The sequence below is a fragment of the Grampus griseus genome (genome assembly GCF_964374135.1).
Source record: "Grampus griseus genome assembly, chromosome: 1".
In the NCBI taxonomy this organism is placed as follows: domain Eukaryota; kingdom Metazoa; phylum Chordata; class Mammalia; order Artiodactyla; family Delphinidae; genus Grampus; species Grampus griseus.
In genome coordinates this window covers 88,027,996-88,046,694 of record NC_139017.1, presented here as the reverse complement: position 1 = coordinate 88,046,694, position 18,699 = coordinate 88,027,996, and the positions used below count along the sequence as shown (strand labels likewise).

At 35.3% G+C, this 18,699-nt stretch overlaps 1 protein-coding gene across 2 annotated transcripts in view; it reads left to right on the top strand.

Moving 5' to 3' along the window:
• Positions 1 to 18,699, top strand: part of STXBP3 (syntaxin binding protein 3) — a 55,175-nt gene that overhangs the window by 31,001 nt on the left and 5,475 nt on the right. For both annotated transcript variants that reach the window (XM_082676607.1, XM_082676606.1), the window contains exons 10-17: positions 1,734 to 1,829; positions 1,965 to 2,022; positions 7,887 to 7,952; positions 9,031 to 9,111; positions 9,998 to 10,136; positions 10,428 to 10,534; positions 11,089 to 11,181; positions 13,782 to 13,867. In XM_082676607.1, coding sequence (XP_082532733.1) covers positions 1,734 to 1,829; positions 1,965 to 2,022; positions 7,887 to 7,952; positions 9,031 to 9,111; positions 9,998 to 10,136; positions 10,428 to 10,534; positions 11,089 to 11,181; positions 13,782 to 13,867 — 726 coding nt within the window. The remainder of the gene's footprint in view (positions 1 to 1,733; positions 1,830 to 1,964; positions 2,023 to 7,886; positions 7,953 to 9,030; positions 9,112 to 9,997; positions 10,137 to 10,427; positions 10,535 to 11,088; positions 11,182 to 13,781; positions 13,868 to 18,699) is intronic.

Sequence of the window (18,699 nt, the reverse complement as noted above, 5' to 3'; positions counted from 1 at the left end):
TCCAAAAACTTGTGCTAATTATAATACTTAATATTTTTTCTTAAACCAAATATTGTTAAACTAATTTTGTATTTTCTATTGTATTTTTATTTGCATTCTGGTCAGATCCTGGCTTCTGAGTTTTTCTTTATTCGTATTAATGTTAGATGACGTAGATCAACATTTTTCTAATATAAAAGTAGTTTTTCTAATATAAAAGTAGTTATTCTAATATAAAAGTAGTTTTAAGCAGTTCTTTCAGAATTTTCAGAAAGCATGTTGTTTACCTCTCTTATCCTTTAGGTCTCTAAACCTACGTTGCTCAAGAGACTTAGAAACGACTTAAACTGATGGACACTTAAGAATTTGGTTCCAGACTATTGACATAAGTTTCAGACATTTCTAACCTAGTACTTTTTTAAAAAAATGATCTCCCTAGGTTTGCTGGCAAGCAAAGCAAGGTTTAATTTTTTAAGAGTAATAGAGAGACTTATTTAAAAACAAAAACAAAGAAGTCAGAGATTTTTTGAATGAATCGAAAAAGTCCAGGGATAAGACTAGGTGGAAGCACGAACTCCCTGTGGGTTGTGCTCCATCCCAATTTTTAATGGAAGTAATGCAGAGCAGAAACTTCTAAGTATCCAGACTGTGTTCTTCATCTTGGTGACCTCTTTAAATGTACTCTTAGGATTGTCATCATCTTTTAGTATTGTCAGGCCTGCTACCTTAATCTTTGTTTATAAATCAAAGGTTAAAGAAGTACAAAGTAGCATTTTAAATGACAAAAAGGCCTCTGTCCTTAGTGCAGTCTTGTAATTAAGCACAGTCGTTCTGCCTTTGGGCATCTGTAATTAAGACCAAATAGGTAGATGGTTTTATAGATGGGGCCTGAAATTTGGGGGATTGTAGAAATGATTATATTTATACAGCAGAAATCTCCATTTATTGTCTGCTATCCAGTGCTAGGAAAGCTCAATGCTGTCCATTCTGATCTTGAGGACGTTGACAGTCCCAGGGATGATTGAATTTTCCAGCTCCACAAATGGAAGGAGGCTGGCTATTTGCATAAAAGAAGCGAGGAATTACTTTTGGGGAAGCAGTCAGGAAGCCCATTTTGAGTAATTTCATGAACCTCTTGAATTGCCTCTCAGTTCAGTAGAACTCATTAAAGCAATCAAGGTTTTTAATGGCTACACTAGTTTTTCTCTCATTTCCTTTCCCCTTCTTTAAAGGAGATGTGGTTATAGGGTTAGGGAAGAATATAGAAACAGATGATATATGTTTGTGAATTTTGTACCAACTCTGAAACACCTGCAGTACTTAATAGGCTACATTAGGGGGTGACATTTCTTTTCTTAATGGATGTTTGATAGTTGAGTTGATGGTTATTAGTATGTCAAAGTAGTGTTTTGAGCAACTAGAATACAAATTGTTAGTGTATTCACTCTTGTTCTTAAAGTTGATTGTGGAACGTTGAATTTTTGTTTCTAAGATACCACTTTGCTGAGATAAAACTCTATAATAATGACAGCTAAACCTAACGAAAGTAAAAAGATCTTGGTAGACATAGCACTTTGATTTTTATTGTATGGATAGCAATATGCCTTAGTTTTGAGTATGTATTCATTATCCCCCAAAATAGTGGATGTATTCTTCAGTTTCTTGAGCTGTATCTTAAAATTATTGTTTATAAAAATGTTTCACTTTTTGGGTGGGAAAATAATCAAAAAGTTCATACTTCTCTCTACTTGTAGATATAAAACCGATGGGAAAGAAAAGGAGGCAGTCCTTGAAGAAGATGATGACCTCTGGGTCAGAATTCGACATCGGCATATTGCAGTTGTATTAGAGTATGTGAACTCATTTTAATTTTTATTCCACATTTTTAAAATACTAAATACATGATAGTACATTTTGTAATCTTAAAATATTTTTGTAAAGAATTACACCTTAGAAATTTAAAGAATCCTCTTACAATTTGACAGGGAAATTCCCAAGCTTATGAAAGAAATTTCATCAACAAAGAAAGCAACGGAAGGAAAGGTAAGAGTGTTATTTAACTTTCAAGATAACAATGAAGGTGAATTTTAAAGTCTGTGTAAAATTTTTTATCTATTTAACTTTCCATTTTGGGAAATTTCTAACATACACAAAAGTAGAGAAAATAAACTTTCATGTACCCATTACCTAGCCTCAACAGTTAGCAAAAGTTTCTCTGTCTTACTCCATTAAAATTTATTTTTAAAAGGCCATTTAGCCAATTGCATTAATGCATTCTTGTTAGATTTTTTATATTGAGGTATAATTTACCTAAGTAAAGTGCACAAATCTTAAATGTATACTGAATCACTTTTTACATACATATGTATGTATTCATACACACACATACCTGTGGAACTACCACCTAAATTAAGGTATAGGACATTTCTGTCATTTCAGAAAGTTGCACAATAATATCTGTGAATAAAGAAAATTTAGCCTGATCCTTTCGAATCTGTATACCTTTTAAACTAGTTTTCTTAGTAGTTAATACCTCCTAGCTGTATAATGTAGACTAGAACTGGTGACAGGATATCCTTGTCTCATTCCCAACCTAAGGGGAAATGTGTTTGATATTTCATCATTGAGTATTATGGTAGTTTTAGATTATTTTAGATACATCCTTTGTCAGATTAAGAAGTTCCCTTCTATTCCATATTTGCCAACAGGTTTTTTTTTGGTTTTGTTTTTTAAATCAGCAGTAGGTGTTGGATTTCATCAAATGCTTTATCAGCACCTATTGAAATTTTTTTCCCTCTTTTATTCTTTTAATGTGATAAGTTACATTCATTGATTCTCTAACATTAAACCAACCATGCATTCTTGGAATTAGCTCCACTTAGTCATGATACTTTATCCTTTTCCTATATCTCACTAGATTCTATTTGCTAATATTTTGCTTAGAATGTTTACTTCTAGGTTTATGAACAATAGTATTTCCCTGTAATAATTCGTGTGTGTGTGTGTGTGTGTGTGTGTGAGAGAGAGAGAGAGATAATCTTGTCAGGTTTTGGCAGCAAAATTATATTGGTCTTTAAATGAGTTGTAATGTTTTCCCTCTCATTCTCTGGAAGTGTTTGTGTAAGATTGTTATTACTTGTCTCATCATTGCTTGGAAGACTTCACAACTGAAGCAGTCTGGGCATGGAGTTTTCCATTTTTATGGGGAAGTCTTTACTTACAAATTCTTTAATAGTTACAGAACTATTCAGATTTTTAATTTTTTTATATCAGTTTTGGGGTGTTCATTTTTAAGGGATTTGTCTATTATATCTTCATTTTCAAATATCCTCTTATTATCTTTTCAGTGTCTGTAGAACCTATAGCTGTGTGCTACTTATTTAATCCTAATATTGTTAATTTGTGTTTTAGCCTACATACTATTAATATCCCTATATATATAATTAGTATTTCAAAGAACCAACTTTTGGCTTTGCTGATTTCTCTACTGTATGTTAGTTTTATGTTGAATTGATTTCTACTCATTTTTATTTCCTACCTTCAGTTTTCTTTGGCTTGTTTTTCTTTTTCTAACTTCTTGAGTTGGATGTTTACAGCACTGATTTTCAACCTTTTTTCTCTTACTTTATTTATTTCCTTCTTAACATTGTTGTAGCTGCATTCCCCAAGTTTTGGAATAACCTATTTTTATTTCGATTCAGCTCAAAATGTTTTCTAACTCTCATTGTGATTTCTTCTTTGACTTATGTGTTATATAGGAATATGTTTTTTAATTTCAAAGAGTTTGGGAATTTTCTACTTGTCTTTCTGTTATTGAATTGTAATTTAACTATATAGTGGTCAGAGAATGTGCAATGTATGATTTCAGTCCTTTGAAATTTGTTCAGACTTGACTTGTGACCTATCATACGATCTATTGTGGTTAAGTACCCAATGTGTACTTGAATACAAATTCTATGTGTGTCAATTAAATCAAGTTGGTTCATCATGTTATTCAAATATTCTATTTCTTTACTCATTTTTTATCTGGTTTTTATATCAGTTACTGAGAATGGTATCGCTTATGGCTATGAATTAGTCTATTTTTTTTAGAATCTTGTCAACTTTCAAAGCTATATCGACTGATAAAGCCATGTTAATTATAGTCTTTATAAATTTAAGATAGTTACCTTTCTGTTGAATTTATCTTTTATCAATACAAAATGTCATTTTTTTTTCATTTGCAATATTTCTTGACTTAAGCTCTACTTTGTCTGATTTTAATATAGCCATACCTGCTTTATTTTGGCTAGTGTTTACATGATATATCTTTTCTCATCCTTTATTTTCACCAATTTGTGCCTTTATGTTTAAAGTGTGCTTCTTAAAAAGAGTTTGTATTGATAGTTGAGGTTTGTTTGTTTATTCAATCTGATGATCCTTATCTTTTAATTAGAATGTTTAAGTCCATCTGTATTTCATGTAATTATTGATATAGTTGAATTTGTTACCATCTTATTTGTTTTCTCTTTATTTTATCCTTTTCCTTTTCTGCCTTCTTTATATATATAGGCCTTTTTTTTTTCTTTAAACTATTCCATTTTGTCTCCAAAATAAACTTTTGTTTTACCTTTTGGTATCCTTCCTGTAGTCATCATGTTGGGTACTACAAAATGTATCCTTATATTATCACAGTGTACCTTAAAGTATACTTTTGCCATGTCCTAAAGAATTCAAGAACCTTATAATAGTTTAACTCCATTTACCTCCCTTTGTCTTTTGTGCTATTGTTGTCATATATTTTACTTTAACATGTGTTATAAAGTCAGGATGTTATTTTTGTTTTAAATTCTCAATAGACTTTTATATTGTCCACATAAATTTGAAATCTGTTGTTATTTATTCCTTATTGCTCTTCAGTGTTTCCATCTGGGCTGGATGATTTCTCTCAACTTTTGTTTTTATCTAAGGATATCTGTGTTTTACGGGTTTTACAGAGACACTTACTGTATTTAGAATTCAAAGTTGGCAGTTCTTTTTTTTCTTTCAGCAATTTAAAGATTTAAATATGTCACCTTTTGGCTACCATCATTTCTGTTAAAGAAGCCAGCTGTCATGTTACTGTTAATTTCCTGAAGATAAAGTGTCTTTTTAAAGATTTTTGTCTTTATCTTTTAGTTTTAGCAATGTGACCATAATATGCCTTACTATGATGTGTTATTGTTGGTATTTATCCTCCTTGGGTTTATTGAGCTTCTTGAATCACTGGGTTGGTAACTTTCTTCATATTTGTAAAATTCTTGGCTCTTATTTCCTCACATCTTGATTTTGTCCTAGTCTGTCTTTCCTCTCCTTCTAGGATTCCATTCACTTGTGTTTTAGATTTTTGGACCATATTCTACGTCTCTTCTATTCTGTTCCTTATTTTCCCACTTTTTTCCTCCTCTGTGCTTTAATTAAATATTTTCTATTAACCTGACTTTCAGTCCCCTACTTTTTTTTTTTTTTTGTGGTACACGGGCCTCGCACTGTTGTGGCCTCTCCCGTTGCAGAGCACAGGCTCCGGACGCGCAGGCCCAGCGGCCATGGCTCATGGGCCCAGCCGCTCCGCAGCATATGGGATCTTCCCGGACCGGGACACGAACCCATGTCCCCTGCATTGGCAGGCGGACTCTCAACCACTGTGCCACCAGGGAAGCCCGAGTCTCCTACTTTTGTCTGTTGTATCCAGTCTGCAGTTAAACCCATTCAACATATTGTTTCTTAAACTGCATTAGAAAGTAAAGTTCCCCCTTTATAGTATAAAATTGTATGAGTTTTGACAAATGTATACTCTCATATAACCACAACCAAGATATAGAACAATTCCATCAACACCTCCCCCCACAATTGCCTTGTGCCACTTTGTAGGCAACCTCTCCACTCAACTCTGATCCCCTCAGAAACACTGACCTATTTTCTTTCCTATAGTTTTGCCTTTTCTAGAATGACAGCTAAATAGAATAATACAATATGGCTTTTTCATTTAATATAATGCACTTGACATTCATCCATGTGACATGTAACAGGAGCTTCAACACTTTTTATTGCTGAGTAGTATTCCATTGTATGGATATACTACATTTTATCTGTTCACAAGTTGCAGAACATTTAGGTTTTTTCCAAGTTGTTGACAATTACAAATAAAGCCACTGTGAACATTCAGGTTTTGTGTGAACAAATGTTTTCATTCAGTTGGATAAATAAGAGTAAGATTGCTGGGTCATATGGTAAATGTATATTTAATTTTCTAGGAAACTTCCAAACTGTTTTCCTAATTTGCTGTACCATTTTACAGTCTCACCAACAATGTATGAGTCATTCGTTGTGTTTTTAATTTCAAAGTTGCATTTAATTCTAGGGCATCCATTGAATTTTTTTTTTTGTGGTACGCGGGCCTCTCAATGTTGTGGCCTCTCCCGCTGCGGAGCACAGGCTCCGGACGCGCAGGCTCAGCGGCCATGGCTCACGGGCCCAGCCGCTCCGCGGCATGTGGGATCCTCCGGACCAGGGCACGAACCCGCGTCCCCTGCATCGGCAGGCGGACTCAACCACTGCACCACCAGGGAAGCCCCACTGAATTTTTTTTAATAAAGTCTATAATTCTCTATTGAAATACTCCATCTTTTCATCCATTTAGTTCATCTTTTCACCTGTTTTCTTTAACATAAGTATGATATTTTAAAGTCCTTGTCTGCTAACTCCAGCATCTGGATTTTCTTGGGTCTACTTTTATTGACTGTTTCATCACTTGAGTATCCATCACTTTTTCCTGTTTTACATGTCCAGTAATATATTACTGTATGTTAGACATTGTGGATGCTATGTTGCAAAGGCTCTTGGTGATGTTCTCTTTACTAAGAGTATTGAGTTCTGTTCTGGCAGGCAGTTAATTTTTTAGTGAATAACCTTGATTCTGTTGAGACTTCATGTCAGGCTTTTGTTATGTTGAGTGTATTTCACTTTTGCATTTAGTCTGAAGATATAGTCCTTCCAGGACTAAATGTCTGGGATGTTCACTTAGAACTGTCTACTTTGTCTGGATCAGAGAATGCCAATATTGTCTTGCATTAAGACCCCTCTGAAATCTCTGCAGTCGTTCTCTGCTAGGCCTTTAAGAGTTATGCCCTGTATATGTGCAGCTTAGTATTTGGCCAGGGATGCTAAGGCAACCCTTCTACACGTCTTTGAGTTATGTTGTGACTGGCTCTTTTCTGTATTAACCCTGGACCCCAACCCCAACCTCAGTAGCCCCAAACTCCGATCTCTTTTTCCTCTGCCCAGAGAGACTTGCTTTCTACTTAAACTCTACTTCCTTTCACTGTGTTTTGGAAAATGTTTCAGGGAAGAGCCAGGATGAGTGCAGGGATCACCGTCTATGCTTTCCTTTGCTCAAGTAACCTAGCTTTGAGCTATTTTTGAAAAATCCTTTGCCTGAAAGCTGTTGTCTTTTTTATTTCGTCCAATTTTGTTTTTGTTTATGGAGGGAGAATTTTTTTCTTTTTTTTTTTGCGGTACGCGGGCCTCTCACTGTGTGGCCTCTCGTGTTGTGGAGCACAGGCTCCGGACGCACAGGCTCAGTGGCCATGGCTCACGGGCCCAGCCGCTCCGTGACATGTGGGATCCTCCCAGACTGGGGAACGAACGCGTGTCCCCTGTATCGGCAGGCGGACTCTCAACCACTGCGCCACCAGGGAACCCCCCGGAGAATAATTTTTATATCAGTTACTTTATCATGGCTGCAACTGGAAACCTTGAATTTGTTTTCTTTTTAAAATTGCCAAATATTTAGTAAATTAATAAATATTTAAAACTACAGGATTTTAAAGTTGTTATATAAAAATAACTGAATCATAAGTTTGTTTTAAAAAATGTTTTATTTTTCCTAGACATCACTTAGTGCTCTTGCCCAACTGATGAAAAAGATGCCCCATTTCCGTAAACAGATTACTAAGGTAAGCAGTATCATACATAAGATATGTTATCATTTTTAGTTTATTAGTCCATCCAGTTCTGTAGTCAGGTTTAGCAGTGGGTGTCATGGAATACTTGGTGTTAGTTGTCCTCTAAAACCTTACTTTAGGTCTGAGAAATACCCCAAATATCTAAGCTCCCCAATAGAGTTCTCTCTATATATACTCTTGATTTATATCTTTATCTTGAATAGCCAAACAGAAAAAGCTTAATATTTATCAACTTAATAAGAAGATTCAACATTGGATTGACAAGTGGTTGTTGTTATACTTGGTTCGTTGAATTAATAGTTATTTTTAAAATTTTATTTATTTATTTATTTATTTTTGGTTGCATTGGGTCTTCATTGCTGCATGCCGGCTTTCTCTAGTTGTGGTAAGCAGGGGCTACTCTTCATTGCGGTGTGCGGACTTCTTACTGTGGTGACTTCTCTTGTTGTGGAGCATGGGCTGTAGGCATGCTGGCTTCAGTAGTGGTGGCGCACAGGCTTAGTTGCTCCGCGGCATGTGGGATCTTCCTGGACCAGGGCTCAAACCCGTGTCCCCCTGCATTGACAAGCGGATTCTTAACCACTGCGCCACCAGGGATGTCTGAATTAATAGTTATATATCAGTAGATTTAAGAGCAATCAAAGTTGTGTGGGCAGGTAAAGTTTTGTTTTTTTGCTGTTCCAGTCCTTCTTACAAGTATTTATCAGAATAACATTTACATATTTTTATCATATTGCTTCCTAATCAAGAATCAATAACATAAATTCAAACTTTTTCTGCTTGCCTTTAAGGACTACACTATTTTTTTCTCACCTTATTTTTCACTACTCATAAGCCCAACACAAATTCAACCCTTCCATTCTGTTTTTTGTGGTCTGTTGATTATCCCCTGTAGATCATGGTAATTTTCACTTTTTTCCGTTCTCGAGATGTTTCCCTTGATCTACATGGTACCTCCTTCCCACCAAAGCCCATGCTTTCCTTCAGGCCCATCTCAAAAGTTTAATATTATCAGTTACACAGAAAGAAATGAAAATGCTTTAAATGATTGATTTCTTCTGTTTTTCAGCAAGTTGTTCATCTTAACTTAGCAGAAGATTGCATGAATAAGTTCAAGCCTAATATAGAAAAGCTCTGCAAAACTGAACAGGTATGTGCAGAGCCAGAAATACCTATGTTCAGGATAGATTTCCAGAATTAACTTTGTAAGGTAAAACCTAACTTTTTGTTCAATACAGTGCACTAGATCACAGAACCTCTTTTAGAAGGAGACTCACCCACTTGGTTTAATACATCATTCCTTACCAACGCTAACAAGTAGCTATACAGTATCATAGTAAGCAGTTCCTCCTAATCTGTGATTATGCATTTTTGGTTGAATGGGATGATTTAAGTGTTTGGAGCATTAATTCAGGGTAGCACTGTTGGCAGGCCTTTTTCAGTGGGTGCAGCATTTAAGGCAGCATCCTGCAGAGTACTGTGTAGGCACATTTAATTAAAGTCTCCTCTATAATGCCAAAACTATTTAGATCAGTGCTGTCTAATAGAAATAGATTGCAAGTCATGTATAATTTTAAATATTCTAGTAGTCACATTAAAAAGGTAAAAAGAAATGAGTGTGGTTAACTTTATTTGATTTAACCCAGTATATCCAAAATATTATTTTGACATGTAATCAATATAAAACAATTATTGAAATATTTTACATCCTTTTTTTCACAAACAAGTCCTCAGAATCTGGCGTTTTAACTTAGAGCACATCTTAATTCAGACTAGACACATTTCAAGTGCTCAGTAGCCACATGCAGCTCATGTCTACCATATTAGCAAAGGTATAGATTAATGATTTTCTTCTCTGAATTATTTTTTGACTTTTTACATTTTGTACAGTATTAGTTTACAAGTGATACTCACATTTTCCTGTGAAAAGGCATCAGTGTTCCATTAAAATTTGGCAAGTTTTAGTAATAGGTTTTTTTTTAACTGAAAAATGAATTTGGATCATAGACCACTAACTATATTTCATTTTCGTTAAGGACCTGGCACTTGGAACTGACGCAGAAGGACAGAAAGTCAAAGATGCTATGCGAGTACTCCTTCCAGTTCTGCTCAGCAAAAATCATGATAATTATGATAAAATAAGAGCAATCCTACTTTATATATTCAGTATTAATGGTAATGCAGACTGTTTATTTTCTTGAATATATTAAAATACCCAGCTCTAAAATCATTTTACAATAAGTGGTTTACTATTTGATCATAAGAAAATCTTAGAAAATTCAAAAGTAGTGGCTACAGTTGGTTAAGATAAATAAAAGGAAAAATGTGAAATTGGGAGCGTACTGAAGGGTATATAATTTAAATGTTTGCTTTTTTTAAAAAAAGCTTTATTCTTGGATACCTAAAACCTGGAAATGATTATGGTAGCAATTATTTGACTGTGCACTCATATTTTACTTATCTAAGGAACTACGGAAGAAAACTTGGACAGGTTGATCCAGAATGTAAAGATAGAAAATGAGAGTGACATGATTCGTAACTGGAGTTACCTTGGTGTTCCCATTGTCCCTCCCGTAAGAAATTTTACATTCTGTATATACTTATACATACGCATGTGTGGTCATTTGCATTAAATATGTTTTCTTATGTGGGAATCCATGTGGACGGTCTTCTTAATTTTACTCTGTTGATTTGGTAAGTAAAATATTAATAATTTCATTTTTTTCCATATATGGGTAATTTGGACAAGTACATTTTTCTAGTGAATTTATATCTTACAGCTTCTGTTGTAATTTGCTATTTACGCTTTTCTTTTTATGATTCATTTATAGCAGAATTTGAAGAACTCTGTATAGAATCTCACTCTTTCCCATCGAGTTTTATATAAGCACTTTGGAGTAAACATATTTTCTGATATTATCACAAATTTTATCATTAATGCACAAAATACTGTGAAGTTACATGACCACGCCTGTTCAGATTTTTTGAGTAGGCTTTTCCACTCTTAGTTTTAAATCAACTGCACCATCATAGTGTTTGTTGTAAATTAAACATCTTGTTAGAAAACTTAAGAGAATATCACTAAATAAAATTACTGATTTTTAATTTTTTCCTCTAATTATATTAGTCTCAACAAGGCAAACCATTAAGAAAGGATCGGTCTGCAGAAGAAACGTTTCAGCTCTCTCGATGGACACCTTTTATCAAAGATATTTTGGAGGTAAAATTAATTAAATTTTATTTATACCTGAGTGCCCTTCTGCACAATATTTTTTACTCTTTGTATATTTATCTGTCAGTCTGAGCATATCTATGGGTCAGGAATTATCTGCAGTACTGGGAGAGTTCACAAAAGAAGGCTGTATCTGGTGTTAAGGGAGGAAAGGAAACTCTTGAAGATTCTCTCCTTAAAGACTGCAAATTCATACCACTGACTGACTCAAAATAAATTAAAAAAAATAAAGCACACACATGCTTTATGAAAAAAACTGTTTGAAATAACTATATGTAGCAGAAATATAAATAATTTAGTTGAATGAAAGTTCAACAAAGTAACATTTGTTTATGACCACTATTAGAAAGTGTTAGACTCCAGTATTCTTGGAAATGTATTTGTGATTAAAATGTAAACCTCCAATGGAATATTACCCAGCCATACAAAGAAACGAAATTGAGTTATTTGTAGTGAGGTGGATGGACCTAGAGACTGTCGTACAGAGTGAAGTAAGTCAGAAAGAGAAAAATACCATATGCTAACACATATATATGGAATCTTAAAAAGAAATGGTTCTGAAGAACCTGGGGCAGGACAGGAATAAAGACGCAGATGTAGAGAATGGACTTGAGGACACGGGGAGGGGGAAGGGTAAGCTGGGACGAAGTGAGAGAGTGGCATGGACTTATATATACTACCAGATATAAAATAGATAGTTAGTGGGAAGCAGCTTCACAGCACAGGGAGATCAGCTCGGTGCTTTGTGACCACCTAGAGGGGTGGGATAGGGAGGGTGGGAGGGAAACACAAGAGGGAGGAGATATGGAAATATATGTATATGTATAGCTGATTCACTTTATTATAAAGCAGAAACTAACACACCATTGTAAAGCAATTATACTCCAGTAAAGATGTTAAGAAAAAAATGTAAGCCTCACTATAGTTTGCTTTTATAGTCAACAGATGGCTGATGCCTTTAGTACTGTTTACTTTTAGAAAATAATATTCAATTATAGGAAATCAGAAAATGAACTAATAAAAATCACATTATGAGCTCAATAAAGCCATGACATTGATTCTTCAGTCATAATCAGATAGTTCTATTTATTCTAATTTGCCTTTAACTTATTAAACTTTAATTTCTACTTTCCTATGGAAACTAATTGTGTACAATTTATTCCTATGATTTTTCTGTTTTACTTGACTAATTCTATGTCATTCACACATGCTTAATATAGATGAAAAGTTTAAAGAGTTTAGACTTTTTTTTCTGCAGCATAAGTTGTTTTTTTTTTTCCTGATCCATAACAAGGATATAGAACTAAGTAGTTTTTCTTTGCTAGTATTTTAAAAATAAGAATTGACCTTCTCAAACCCTTTAACAAGAATTTGCATATTAAATTCAGAAAACCCACTTTTACCTCAGTGGCAGTCTATGGCCTTCAGGGTTTCAACTGAAACTTGGTTTCTTCACATCTTGCAGTCTTATTGAAATATTCTAGGACTTCTGAGTACCTTGTGCCCATTCCTTGTCCATTCCTACTTATTGATACCCTTTGTACAACCATGCTCTAATGCAGTGGTCTCTAAACTTTCTTGATCATGCATACTTAATCATAATAGATGTGATCAGGAGCCTAGAGTATATGATTATTTATTTATAAACTATATAAATTCTGTATTGATAAAATACTATGTGTACAGTATATACAATTACACAAAAATATATAATAAAATATTAACCCTAAAAAGAAGGAAAATTTTAAAAATGAAATGAAAAGGAAAGCCTTGCTCATCCCATTGGCTTGTCTTGAATACACCTAGGCCACATTCTGTTTTAGAGCCACCGCTATGCACATTCTGTTTTAGAGCCCCCGCTATGAAGGGCAAGGCCTGGACTCCAGTAGCCTAAGAGGTCTGTCAGGATTAAGATGGTATTTAGAAACCCCCAGCACTGGGCTTCCCTGGTGGCGCAGTGGTTAAGAATCTGCCTGCCAATGCAGGGGACACGGGTTCAAGCCCTGGTCTGGGAAGATCCCACATGCTGCGGAGCAGCTAAGCCCATACGCCACAACTACTGAGCCTGTGCTCTAGAGCCCGTGTGCCACAGCTACTGAAGCCCACATGCCTAGAGCCCGTGCTCCGCAACAAGAGAAGCCATCGCAATGAGAAGACCGTGCACTGCAACGAAGAGTAGCCCTTGCTCACCGCAACTAGAGAAAGCCCGTGCACAGCAAGAAAAGACCCAACACAGCCTAAATAAATAAATAAATAATAAAATAAATTTATTTTTTAAAAAAGGAACCCCTAGCACTCTAAAGATAAAGATCCTTATAAGGTACCTGGAATTCTCACACCAAAGTGGGAACCCTCCAGATGAAGAAATACAGGCATGCAATAAATATTAGTTTAATAAGTAAATGATTTCATTAATTTTTGTAGCAATTAAGATTTGTGAGTTTCAAAAAGAGGGCTAACCTTATTTTATTAAATATATATCCTTATGTTCCTTAATTGTAAACACAAGTTTTGAGTTTTATGTAAAACAAACAAAATCCTGGAATTTACAATATTTTCTTGGTGGTTTTAATTCTTTTCTTTCCTAGGATGCCATTGATAATAGATTAGATTCAAAAGAGTGGCCATATTGTTCCCAGTGTCCAGCAGTATGGAATGGCTCAGGAGCTGTAAGGTAAAACCTATAAATGAAAACCAGTGAAATTTTCACTATGAAATTACAGACTAATAACTGAAAAGATACACAGGTATTCCTATATTGGTAACTCTTCTTGAAGCATATAGTCACTTAAAAGGCAGTTTTTCTTTAACTGTAACCTGTTTTAGATGAGTCCAGATAAGCAATATGAAAATGTGCCTTATTATAAAAAAAACTTCCATGAAACTAGAGAAGAATTTCTCCACTCATCTTTTTTTTTCTTCACATTAGCGGAGGACATAATCCTTTTTGATGATTTTTTTGGTGATAAAATATTTGAGACATTCAGAAAGCTATAGACAATATTATAATGCATACCCTATACTCAGTGCCCAGCTTAACAAATAAATCATAAATACAGTTCAAGCTTCCTATATATCACTCTCTGATTTTTATTCTCCCTTTCTTCACTATCCTGAATTTGGTGTTTACCATTCACCTGTGCATCTTTATACATTTCTACATATATCTGTATTCTAAATTATGTATAGAGTTGTGTTTTGCCGGATTTTTCTCTTGGTCTTTGGCTTTTAGCAGTTTAACTATGATGTGTCTAGGCGGAGTTCTTTTTGTGTTTATTCTACCTGGGGTAGTTGAGTTTTCTTGGATCTACAAGTTAATATTTTTCATCAAATTTTGGGAAGTTTTCAGTTGCTGTTTCTTCAAATTTTTTTTCTGCCTGTTTCTCTCTCCCTCTTCTTTTGAAACTCCATTACTCATGTGTTGGAAAGTTTGACTTTGTCTCATGGGTCACTGAGGCTGTTTACCTTTCTTCCACCTTTTTTCTTTCTGTTCTTCAGATATGCTAATATCTATTGATCCATCTTCAATTCTTTGATTCTTTCTTCTGACATCTCAAATCTGCTATTGAGCCCATCTAGTGAATTTTTCATTTCAGTTATTGTGCTTTTCACATTTTGAATTTCCATTTGCTTCTTTTTTAGTTTCCATTTCTTTTGAAATTCCCCATTGATTAACATAGTATCAGCATGCTTTTCTTTAATTATTTGATCATATTTATAATAGATTCTTCAAAGTCTGCTAATCCAACATCTGGATTCACTCAGGGTCAGTTTCTATTGATGGCTTTTTTCCAACGTGTGGGACACACTTTACTGTTTTCTTACATATCTACTAATTTTTGCTTGAAAGTTGGATCTTTTAGATACTGTACTGTAGCAACTCTAAATTGTTTTTTGTTTTAGTAACTTGTGTGGACTTAAGCTGTGGGATCACTGCCCCCTGCAGTTTAGCCACTGATGTCATTGCAGGGGTTTTTAATTTTAAATTTAATTTTTTTGCTTGGTTCCTAGTGGTTGCCCTATGTCTGAATAGTTTAGAGGTCAGCCAGTTACCTGGGCAGAGGTTGTGTTTAGACACCTCACGCCTTCCATCATCTGCTGATCAATCCGAGTGTGGGTTAAGAACTGCATTACAAGTCAGAGTCAGTTCTTGAGTCTTCCCCCCCACCACCACCACCCTTCTTTTTTTTCCTATTCTTTCCTTGGGCTTTCTCTGGCTTGTCCTGGCACAAGCATAATTTGGCAGTCAGCTAAGGATGTGGGGAGAGTTTGTCTTTGTCTTCTTTGGCTTTCGTATGTTCAGGATTTCCCCATTAAATTTCTGGCTGATGTGCCACCTATCCCATACTGGGACCAAGATGTTGTGCTACCAGAGCTGCAGGTCTTCCTGTTCTAAACCAGGTCTGCCGTTTTTAACTAGCAAAGCTGCAGGATTTTGTACTCCCTTCGCTCCCTACCTTGAATCAAGTCTTCCACCTCAGGCAGTAAAGTTGGTGGTTTTCTCAGCCAGCCTGAGGTCAGTAAAGCTATAGTTTTTGCTGACTGAGTTGGAAGAACAGTGCAGGTTGAGTGTAGCCTCAGGCTAGAAGGTCACGTAGTCACTACCACCATTCTTACCAATATGCTAACATATTTTTTAAGAGTAAATGCTTCTCAATTTGCTGTTTGCCTGTGGTTGATTTCCAAGTGACCTGAACTGGTTTTTCCCCCCACAACTTCATCCAGGTTTATACTTGTTTTCTTGGACGGCAATCTTCTGACCATCTTATTCCGCCATGACCACAAGTTGTCTTTGACTGTGTTTTTAATCTTAATATACATGGTGTCATCTTGTATGTGTCCTCCTGCAACTTCCTTTTTAAATTTCCCTCAACATTATGTTTGTGAAATGTATCCCAAATTGATAACATGCATAAATTTTCACTGCTGGTTGGTGTATTCTTATGTGAGTATCACAGTTTATTCATGTATTTTCCACACAAAGGAAATTTAGGCTGTGTCAAAACTGGCAGCATTACAAACAATATGCAATGAGCATTCTTGTACATTTACGTGTGTTTGAGTATATCTCTAGGGTGATTCTCTTGGTCTGAGGACTTTTTCTTTAGTTTTATTTTTCCCTTTTCTCCTGGTTTGGAAGTTATATAGCCTTTTTGTACTTTTGTAGCTATTATCCTTAGAATTTTAGTACACTTCTTTGACTCAACAAAGTCTGAGATTAGTTATCTTTGCCCTTCTCATGAACAATACAGAACTTTAGAACAACTTAATTCAAACTACACACCCTTTAAATGTTCTCTTAATTGTTTTCACCTTATATCTTTTTTATTTCCCAAATTAATGATGAGCATTATTATTTTTTTAGTTGTGTGTGCATACTAACCAGTTATATTGCGCACCACTTCTGCTTTCATCCCTTTTTTTAAAAATTAATTTTATTTTACTTTTGGCTGCGTTGGGTCTTTGTTGCTGCACGCAGGAGTTGCAGTGAGCGGGGTCTACTCTTTGTTGTGGTGCACAGGCTTCTCATTGCAGTGGCTTCTCTTGTTGTGGAGCATGGGCTCTAGGTGCATGGGCTTCACTGGTTGTGGCATGCGGGCTCAGTAATTGTGGCTCATGGGCTCTAGAGCACAGGCTCAGTAGTTGTGCCGCACGGGCTTAGTTGCTCCATGGCATGTGGGATCTTCCCGGACCAGGGATCAAACCTGTGTCCCCTGCATTGGCAAGTGGATTCTTAACCACTGCACCACCAGGGGAGTCCCTTGCATCCCGTTTTTTGGGCTCATTTGTTTTCTTTTCTGAAATATATCCTATCCTTTAGAAGTTTCTTCAGTGTGGGTCTGTTGGTGGTAGGGTCTCTGTGGTTTTGTCTGTCTGAAAATGTCTTCATTTTGTCATTGTTCTTATATGATAGCTTTGAATTTCTAGGCTCATGTTAATTTTCACTCAACACTTTGAAATGTTATTCTCCTGTTTCTTGGTTTCCATTTTAGCTCTTGGGAAGGTGTGTGTATGGGGATGGGGTGTTTTCAGACAGTTTTGTCGTACTTTTATAGGTAATTTGCCTTTTCTCTCTGGTGCTTTTTGTGTTTGGTATTCTGTACATTTCCTGTGCTGTGTCTGCCTGAGGGTTTATTTTTATTTCTTTCCTTGGGATTCAGTGTGTTTCCTAAAATCTGAAGTTTCATATCTTCCATAAATTCTTCAAATATTGCCACTTCTGCAGTCTTGGTTTTATTCAAACATCTCATTTTATCTTCATGCCTCATAATCCCTCAAGTTTTAATATTTCTTTTACTTTTTGTGTTTCCTTTTGGAAATTTTTCTTTGGATTTAGTTTTCAATTCTTTAGTTCTTTCTTAAATTTGTGCCTAATCTGCTGAGTAAACTGTATATATGTATATATTTTTTGAGCTTCTATGTTCATTGACTTTACTTTTCCTTTATTTTAGAAGTTCTCCTTGTTTCTTTTTCAAATATGCTTGGACTTCTTTGTTATTTTGTCATGCTTTCTGTTCTACTTTATTATCATTTATCATTTTCAACATACTTAATTTTAGACTATTTTTTACTAAATTCAACATCTGACATTCTTTGGGGTCTAATTTTACTGCTTTTTCATTTCCGCAGACACTTATGCTTGCTTATTTCCTCATGTGCTTCATAATTTTGGATTCTGAACTTATTTCAGTAGCCAGGATTGAGAGTGGGTACCTTCAGAGAGGTTTTGCATTTGCTTCTGCCAAGGTTAGAGACTTTTTTCTTTTGTGTGTTAATTTCTCAGTTGGGGTTCCCCAGCCTATGAAGGTCGTGTAAATTAGAGCTCTCACGAGACAGGCCTGTGTTGAATTATCAGGCAAGAAGCTTCTTTGTCATCTCCCCTTGCTTTTGAGTGTGTCCTGACCTTATGCTGGGGTGTCACCTCCCCATCTCTACCTTGCACAATATCCAAGACTTTGTCTTCTGTGTTCATTAAACAGGGAAGCACCCAGACCCCTTGTTTGCTAAGATTAGACTAACACTGTAAGGCAGAGCAAGCCTCAACTCAGTTTACCACTCTAGTTTTTAGTTTCCTTTGTGCTGCTGCTGGCCCTTGAAGATTGCTCCTACTTGTTTACTTTCAGCTATGCTTTTAAAAAGATGTTTGCTCTTATTTTAACCAATGCCTCTAGGTGCTTTCTAGAGTGAGATTTTCAGGATACAGGGATTTAATCATTATTTATGTGTCTTTCAGAGTGTAAAACACTAGCACAGTGTCTTACACATTTATGTGAAACAAATTAAATGTAATCCTATTGTCCTAAAATTGCTATTCAGAAATTTAAAAATCGTTACAATCACATAATCATTTTGAGCAATATTAATTCCTTTTCTTTTGCTTTCTTACTTTATTTCACTCTCTTTGGAAAGTTTTTAAACCAAGGTTGTACTTTTAGTATGTCCTTGATTTATTTTGTATGGGAACCAAGAGTGTATCTTGTTCCTGTTTCATCTTTCAAAGCAAAC